This window comes from Cyprinodon variegatus, unplaced genomic scaffold (genome assembly GCF_000732505.1).
Source record: "Cyprinodon variegatus isolate N-32 unplaced genomic scaffold, C_variegatus-1.0 Scaffold26, whole genome shotgun sequence".
In the NCBI taxonomy this organism is placed as follows: domain Eukaryota; kingdom Metazoa; phylum Chordata; class Actinopteri; order Cyprinodontiformes; family Cyprinodontidae; genus Cyprinodon; species Cyprinodon variegatus.
Window position 1 is genome coordinate 2933905 of NW_015150479.1, and position 9137 is coordinate 2943041.

The 9137-nt window shown below is 41.5% G+C and overlaps 1 protein-coding gene across 2 annotated transcripts; it reads left to right on the forward strand.

The window, feature by feature from the left end:
- Positions 1 to 3333: 3333 nt before the first annotated feature.
- LOC107098204 (butyrophilin subfamily 1 member A1-like) lies at positions 3334 to 9118 on the forward strand. 2 transcript variants are annotated; one of them, XM_015395731.1, is made up of 10 exons: positions 3334 to 3470; positions 4556 to 4652; positions 5008 to 5106; positions 5448 to 5555; positions 5631 to 5789; positions 5945 to 6085; positions 6328 to 6379; positions 6552 to 6578; positions 8253 to 8279; positions 8362 to 9118. In XM_015395731.1, exons 2-10 carry the CDS (start codon positions 4590 to 4592, stop codon positions 8919 to 8921), a joined length of 1236 nt encoding a protein of 411 aa, XP_015251217.1. In that variant the 5' UTR covers positions 3334 to 3470; positions 4556 to 4589; the 3' UTR covers positions 8922 to 9118. The 2 variants fall into 2 exon arrangements, with proteins under 2 accessions (XP_015251217.1, XP_015251226.1); XM_015395740.1 differs by having other exon boundaries at positions 3344 to 3470; positions 4559 to 4652; positions 8362 to 8921.
- Positions 9119 to 9137: the final 19 nt, after the last annotated feature.

Consider the following 9137-nt stretch of genomic DNA (forward strand, 5'->3'; position numbering starts at 1 on the left):
GAATTCACATCCAAAGATCTTCTGGCCTTCTTATTTTCAAGGACTTCAAAGGATCCAGGCCAGGTAGACCGCCTCCTTGGAAGATGCAACCTTAAATTCGAACAGAGCCATTGGCCACCCCTGTAGCCACCCCTACCGTTTTTTTCCCTCCAACACAGATGGTGGCAGCAGTAATACTCCCAAGTAAATGTTCAAAACATTGTATTTTTTTTGTGGTTAATTAAACACATCAATATACTAACATCAAAGATGATTAGTACAGAATGCATGCTCTTTTTTGTGAAATCATAGATAAATAACAATATTAATAAAAACTTATCAAATAATAAATCTATATAGATATTAGTGATTGTAAATATACATTTTATGCAGAATGTTTATTGATACAAGTAGGTAAGTAATGACCAAGGAAAAGATTTACGCCCCAGAACTCAAAACGGAATGAATTTTATCCACTATACCTTTCATCTAGAAATGACAGGTGTTTAAAAATATGCATCTATTTGTTAGCAAAGGCTGTAGGAAAATGTAGTTTTTCTTTATTTAGAAAATATTGATATTTTGCTCGTTAATTGTCCTGTTGGAACAGTTTAGACTGAACCTGAGGTTCTGGTGCCGATCCGCTGTCGGCCACCCCTCAGTGTACATAGGTTATTGCCTTATAAAAATGTTCAAGCTACGCCTCTGCTCTTAGTTCAGTAAAATGTCTGGCTAGTGGCTTCTTCATCTATCGTGAGTAACTCAACTTAATAAAAACAAGCTTGTTTTAAACAAATATGCACCACTGAGAGACACACTTTCTTCTTATTTGTACTCAAGGCTTATTGGTTAAATGATTTTTGAGTTTTATAACAAAAAAAATTATTTTAAAGAGTTTCCATTCCATCAATTATTTTGATTTTATTAATGTGTATTATATGTTGATTTTTATCCTATTCTTTGAATAAATGTACATAATTTTCTAAATATTCAATCTGTTGTTATCATTATCGGTAGTAGATCAGTTACTAGTTATTTTAAACTTAGACTTTTAAGACTTTTATTTTGTTTAGCTCTCATGACATTTCCATTGGGAGAAAAAAACATGGTGCAGTTTGATGCAGAGACTGTGACATGGTTTGGAGCAGGGGCAACCAATAAAAAAACAGCAGGGTCCGAATAAAGAAAATCAACAACAAGGAGACATTTTTAATTAATAATCTGTTACTTTAAACAGAATTTAACACTGAAATAAAATGAGGTGTTAATGCATCCATGTTATACATTGACTTTTTAAATGGTTGAGCCAAACATCCTCTAAATGTTCAGGGTCATCTTTGAGCACGCTATTTCACTTTTTTTGACCAGATCACTACAGTTCTTCCAGCAGTCCACGCTTTCTCTGCTCTCTTTTTCTCATCATCTTCTCCTTCTTTCTCATCGCCCGGCTTTCCACAGGTCTGTGTCTAAAAGTAGCAGCAGCAGCAACCCAGACTGACAGCAGCTCATTGGCTAATTTGTATCACGTGCAGCCGGGTGCTGGGCGCTCTGGACGGCTTTACCGTATTAAAAGTAGAAGCGGCACAAGTGAAAGTAGAAACTACAGTCAGACTATATATAGTAATTTATAAATGTTTTAAATCAGTTTGGGCTTGTTTAAGCCAGCAGGTGGGTCTGGATCTGCGCCGTGGGCTGTTAATCTGTGACCTCTGATTTAGAGTTTCTGAACATTCAGCTGTCTGACTGGCGTGGGGAAGAAGCTGTTTCGTAATCTGCTGGACCTGCATTGAATGCTGCAACACCTCTTTCCATAGACAATTTATAATGTTATGGGCTCGGAAGAGGAGCCCCGATGATCCTCTCTACTGTTCTCACCACTCTTCTCACCTTCTTCCAGTCTGCGGTGCTGCAGCCTCCACACCACACAGTGAGACAGCTGGTCAGAACGCTCTCTATGGTGCTTCTGTAGAAGGTGGTGAGGATGGATGGGGACAGGTGGGCTCTCCTCATACTTCTCATGAAGTACATGTGTTTTTGTGCCTTTTTGACCAGTGAGGTGGTGTTTACAGTCCAGGTGAGGGTGTCTGTGATGTGCACCCCCAGGAATTTGGTGCTGTTGACCACCTCTACAGCTGAGCTGTTGATGACCAGTGGAGCGTGGTTAGGCCGGTTCTTCCTGAAGTCCAGGATGATCTCCTTCGTGTTCTCCAGATTCAGGATCAGGCTCTTATCTCTGCACCAGTCCACCTCCACTTCCTCTATGTAGCCCTGGTTGTTGTCATCTCTGATGAGGCCCACCACTGTGGTGTCGTCTGCAAACTTCATGATGTGATTGGTGGTGAACCTGGGGACGCAGTCATGTGTCATCAGTGAACAGGAGGGGGCTCAGGCCTGTGCTCAGGGTGATTACATCAGGGGTGTTCTGTCCGACCTGGACTGACTGAGGTCTGTTGATGAGGAAGTCTAGCAGTCTTCATTTTAGTAGCCTTCTTACCAAATACTTTTTTTTACTCTTAACTGAGTAATTTATTTAAACCCTACATTTTACTTTGAGTAAAAACAGAGCACATTTTTTGGCACTGGTAATATTTCATTCATATCATTTTTTAGGTCTTAATTCTATTTTTCATGTCTAATGGCCAGTTAAGAAACAAGTAAACAAAGTAATAAACAAAACCAGAATTATTTCTATATTTCTTATTTCAAAGAAATCTACCTTTTGTTTTGTTGGTGATTTTGTCCTATCTCAATAAGGTCGGACACCGCTGGTGTAAAGGTTCTTTTATAGAGTCAGCTGGATGAATCAAACCTTCAGATCTGCTGCAGCAAAGAAGGGAGAATGTGCTTATTTCAAGAAAAAAAATGACTTAGATTTCTTTTTTTTTTTCTTTTTTTTTTTAGATATGTGAAGGAGAATATCCTCATCATAAGACAACCTACTCCCTCCTTAACTCATATTAAAGCTCAGAGTTTTTATTGATTCACTGCAGCAGGATCTGCACAAGGATTTTGCATGGAAACTAGAGTGTTTTTGGCACAGGCTGGATTTGAAAAGCAGTTTAATATCTTTCAGTTATCCAGATTCCAGACACAGCCTGATGTAATTCCGATTAAAATTTCCAGAAATACCTCTAACTGTCATTTTTATTTTATTACATTTACTTATTTTTTTTGTTTTAAAACAAGCGAAATGCAATAGACCTATAATAATCAATGTGTATGTTAAGCGCTTTGTCATAATACAGAGGTTCATTTGGGAACATCCCTGTTCTCGGCTCCCTCTAGCGGCAGCTCCCTGGAACTGCACCTCTCTTAGGCGGTGTCAGATCAGGGCGCGCGGCGCGCTCTGTCTCGCGCCCCCAGCAGCTGAGCGACTCCTGTGAAGGATGGCGGAGCTCTGGTTCTGATTTAATCAGTCTTTGCTGAAAACATCTGAACAAAGGAGACCCTCGGGATCCCAGAAGGCAACGCATTCTCCAGATAAAACCAAGGTAAGAATAAATAATATTTAAATAAACGTCACACATGAAAACAGATGTTATTGTTTCAAGAAAATGGCAGAATTTCGCTATAACTAATTTTTTTCTTCCATTTTGACGCCATATATGCCGCCGTGTTCGCTTTGGTTTATTTATTTCATTATTATATAAACATCTCCATATTGATGCAGGACTTGTTGGCAGGGTTTACTCCTACAGAAAGTCACTACATGTGTTTGTGCTGCAGTGTCACCGGCGTTAATCCTGGATTTTCCTCTAATCTTCCAGCTCCTTTGCCACTTAAACACTCAGGCACCAATAAACACACTGTTCAGACAACGACTTAGTGGCAGATCCTCAGTTTATCAGGCAGCTGCATCACGTTGCCATGATTTCACGCATAAGCAGGCATGCATCCTTCATTGCATACTGTTGGTGTTTAGAGTGAATAAAAAGTGATAGATTGCTGCAATACCTCAAGTCTCTTTCTTTAAATCAGATGCATGTTTTTTTTTTTTTTTTTAAGTCCACATTAATATCCTCAGCTGCATCTTTTTAGATGCTGCTTTGCAAATCCCCTCAGCACAACAAACCTGGCATGCAGGGGCGGACTGACATGCTGAATCAACAGCAAGCTGGTCCAACACCCCCCCACACACCTCCCTTCTCCTCCTCATAGAGTTGTGCAGCAGCTCTCTACTGCTGCCTCACAACTCCAGGGAAATAAAGTTGCAATTTCAAGCTGCGGATCAAGATCCATCGACCCACACATGTCAGGAAATAGAGTGACTATGCGTTATTTTTGGCCAGTTTCTGTAATATTTCTGTGGTCTTGTTTGAACCGAGTGGGCGGTCCTCTGCCCCCCCCCACACCCTTCTGTGTAATGACAGCTCAGGGTGCCTGATAATGAGCCCTCTGTGGGCTTTGAGCGCACAAAGTTCTGCAGTGCTCCTGCGTTTCTTTGCACACCTCCTAATAAATCTATTTGTGCTTTCTCATCACTTTGCCACTAAAGCTTGGTGATGGGGGGGGCTCCAACCCCCCCAGCTACACACAGGATGTGTGCCAGTGTACTAAAGCTGTTTTATTATCGCAGCAGAGGGCATCGGCCTCGCTCTCCAGCCGCCAGCATGATGAAAGGCTGCCTACAGTTCCTTATCGAGCCGGCCAAGAAGCTCAAGATCCGACTCAAGGTATGGCGCTCCGCTGTCAGGACGACTGACCTTCACTGACCTGTATGCACATGCATAAACTTTCGGGATAGGCGACCTGGACTTAAAATTTCCTCATGATTTCTGATTTTTATTATGATAAAGATAAAAGTGAAAATATAGCATTCTCTTTATCTTTTATAGTAGTAAAAACACTATTTTTAAAGACAATAGCAGTGGGAATAACTATCAAAACAACAAAAGCCATGCTGTCAGTTGTTTTTGATTTGTAAACATCATAAATTGGGGTTTATTTTTTAACTTTCTTTTTTTCACTTACAAAGAATCTAAATATTGCCTACAAACGACCTGTCATGACCTTCTGCTTCTCTTCAAGGAATCTCGCAAGAGAGTGAAGCAGGACAAGAAGGAGCCGCTGGTGGAAAGTCAGTTATTTATTATGGAGCTGGGTCGGGAGCTGAACAGGATCTGCCAGGTGAGCCTTTCCTGTCGCTCCCTCTGAGGTGCAGCCCTGCATAAAATCTCACCCTATAATGACTTTAATTAACCAGAGAGTGAGGGTAGCGCCATGTTTACACCCAAAAATGTCTAATAAAAGAATATGACATGTTTAAATTGGTTTGATTCAAAAGAGTAATTATTATTCCCACCACAATTCTTATTCATAAAAGGTCGAAATTTAAAGAAAACCAACTGAAAATAGTGGTAATTTGCAGCTACTAATTCTGCAGAATGTGGTTTAGTTCTTTTTTCCATGGATATGGAGCTGACATTAAGGGAGAACCAGGGGTTGACTCTTATTCCTTCATTTCTCAGAGATCAAACATCCTCAGCCACATCTGGACGGGTGAGGACATCTGGTCTGCCAGCATTTGCAGAGACTTCATCGTGGACTGGGCTGCTGTGCTGGAAAAGAGGGTGCAGGTACCAGCGAGGCGTCAACGCTCGTTTTGCCAGCCAAAACAAAATACTAAAAATGTCTCCTGGTCTTTCGTTCAGCACAAGATCATGCCATCTGAGTACCAGTACGAAAAACCAGCAAAGAGGGACTGGAAGGGGCACCTTCTCTGCATGTTGGAGTCAGAGGGCGAATACGACATGGGGCCGTACAAACGGGTCATCATGGACTGGACCCGGGAGATTAAAAGCAGGGCTCAGGTGAATGTTCAACACAAATGCTTTGAGTCAAAGTGATTAAAGTCTGACCCAGTTCCCTGAATGTGTCTGATCAAGATGATTACCATAAACCTTGATAATCTGCTGGTCATATCTGAAGCTAACAGCATTCCTGGTCTCTGGTTTGTTGTCACTAGGCTCCTGTCTGGCCAGGTGAGCCGGTGCTCATGATGTTGGATGATCTGGAATTCCAGTGGAAGAGAGGCCGCCTGCCCAACCTGCTCCCAGCCATGGAGCTCATCATGCTGGCTGTGCTGAATGCTGACAGCCCAATAAAGGTCTGGACGGGTGTCAGTGTTTGTTTCTCTTTCTACATCCTGCTTGAATGTGTAGCTACTGAGTTTTATTCTGAGCCAGATACAGTGAAAACACAGCAGATCTGTTTTCAGGTCAGTAGTAACAGGCTCTTAAGAGGGATAAAACTCTGTATGTGTGCTGCATGATATCAAGTCATGCTAATCTCTTTATCTGACTGTCCAGTTCACCTTGGCCTGATTTCGCTTTATGTTTCTGTGTGTAGGAGGATGTGACTAAACAGTGGCTGGTGAAAAAGCAGAGGAGCCAGAGGATTGGTGAGTCGAGAGGAAACCAATCTCCACATGTCAAAGCTAAAATTAAAGCTGGATCAGGATGCTCACATTGTGCAGCTATTCTTGTTTAACTTCTGCATAAAAGCTGCTAAAATACAGCCACAACAAATTAGGGTTGTCTCACTGAAATAATGTTTTGATGTTTTTCTTTCAGATGCAGTCCGCTACATCCCACACGGTGGTAAGTTCACATGTGGGTTGTGAAAGCGAATGGAATAATGTCTACAGTCAATACTGTTGAATAAAAATCCTAATACAATCATATAAGGATGCAAAAAAAAAAAAAAAAGAGACCTCAGCAAAAACCAAAAAACAGAAAAGGTTGCCCGACTGGATTATCTGATATGTTGATTGCAAAATCCAAATATACCTAAAAAAACGGAAACACTTTTTTTCCCCAGGAGGTGTTTAAGGTTTTTCCGACTAGATGTGGCATATTGATCCGGTGCAGTTCAGTCATGGTTTCAGTAACATAATAGAAAGAGGAAAGGGGAAAAAAACCCATAGATTATTTGTCTATTTAGGCTGCCTCTCTGGGAAGTGTGGATCTATTAAATGATTAATCAAGTTATCGTTGCAGACGTTTCTGTAAGCTGGGGATTTGAAAATTATTTTAAAAAAGGAGATCATTCCTATTTGAAAATATTCAAATACTGTATGTCTTAAATCCTGATCCTATGAGGATGATTTTTTACAACTATATAATTATGCGTGAGAACTATCCAGCAGCTTATTGTATTATGAATTAAAATAAGAGATTATCCCTTGGTTCTTGGTGGAGGAGCCAAGCTTATGACAGAGGAACCTCAACCAGGTAGGTTAACCTGACAGATTCCACTTTATAACCTTCAGCATTAAATATCATGAAGGATAGTGTGCTTCTTGGTCCTAGATGAGAGGTCTTGAACAGGGGTTCTGCGATCCCAAGGGGGTCCTTGGAGGTACCGCATGGGGGTCACAAAAGTTTGGATTATACTTTTTTTATATTCCCCCCTGCAAATTTTTTCCACTAATTGAAAAGTTTTTGATTACACATTAACATGACTTCAACACACTGTAGTGTGTTCAGTTATCAATGCACACATTCAGCGACACACAGGAGCTCTTTCAAGCTGGGCACCGTTTCATTCATAACACCTGTCTCATCAGCAAGGAATCAGAAACAGAAATTAATAATACTATTTAATAATCTCAGGGCGACATTACTTTTGTTACATTACTCCATATGTAATAGTGACTATAGGACCAGTTTGATAGAACACAATTTCATAAAATATATATAATTAGAGGGTGCCCGCTCCATCTCGCCATCAGTTTGGTGTCCTTGGCCTGGAAAACGTTGAAGACCCTTGTCCTAGATGAATACTGTCTATTTTAATAGGGTATCTTTATTTTCTTTTTTAAGCAATATTTATTTGGACAAAGATGACTTCAGTAATGGCTAAGCTAGTGTTTGTGCTAGTACTTAGCTCAAATGGATACCATCCAAAATTTATGTAGTTTCCTATTTAAAGGAGCAAAATGTGTTATATTTGTAGTTAGGGTGTTGCTGGTATATTAACTAAGGATATTGCTCTTTCGGTATGCTTATTTAACCAAGGTATTGCTGGTTGTTTTAGACAAGTTACTGTTAGTTTATCGAGGAAAACTTATCGGCTCAGCTGCAGGTCCAGACAAACAAAATCTTATCAATTATGAACTAATATTGAAGGAAATGTATAAGTCTGTGAACACAAGACTCCATGAAGTCCATAAAATGAATGCTATTTGCAGGGTTGAGCAGGTTAAACATCAGATTATAACTAGTTGGATTCTAACATTTATCAGGTGTAACGAGTCTTTTTCCTCTTTACAGTTTGGAACTGGATTTGCGAGGCATCAGGTATGAAAAACATTTACCTGATTGATCACAGGTAGTTTAAATTCAGCCTTTAATTGCTTTTCTCTGCTGCTTGGCTCTACAGAGGATATCACCCTGGACTCAGAGTCTGCTAACCCCAACTTGCTCATCTCTGATGATGAGAAACGCATGCGTTGCGGTCTGGAGCGCCGCGTTGTCCCACCCTGTCAGGGGCGCTTCGACGGATGGTGGTGTGCTGTGGGAAAGGAGGCCTACGCCTCCGGACGCCACTACTGGGAAGTGGAGGTAGGCGAGAGAGACTGGCGTCTGGGTGTTGCCAAAGCATCCGCTGTGAGGCAGGGCTTCCGTTCCCTGAACACAGACACGGGGTACCTTACCATCCGGCTGGAGAGAGGCACGGATCTGAAAGCTCTGACCGTGCCCGCTTCCCTTCTACCCCAAAATCTGATGCCCAGAAAAATCGGGGTGTATCTGGACTATGAGCTGGGCCAGCTGTCCTTCTACGATGTGGAGAAGCGGTCACACATCTACACTTACAATGAAAACTTCACAGAGGAACTGTACCCTCTGTTTGGGACCGTGGAGGTGGTCAAAGATCTGGTGATCCGACCTGCAGGCGTCCGACAGCCATGCCTCTGTCCCGGGCCGTGCCTGTGGACCTGAATGCCATGCAGTAACCAACCCGGACTCTCTGCAGCCCTCTGCTTTGTGCTGAGGTGCCTCATGAGATCAGGATCAAGAACTGCCATTCATCCATATTGTTTTCGTATTTTTTTGCCTTCATGGACACATAGTAAAACGGACTCTTTGTAACTTACAGATTAATGTTTGTCAGGTAAAAAGTGTCAGGTAAAACAGAGTGTCAGGTAAAAAAAAAAA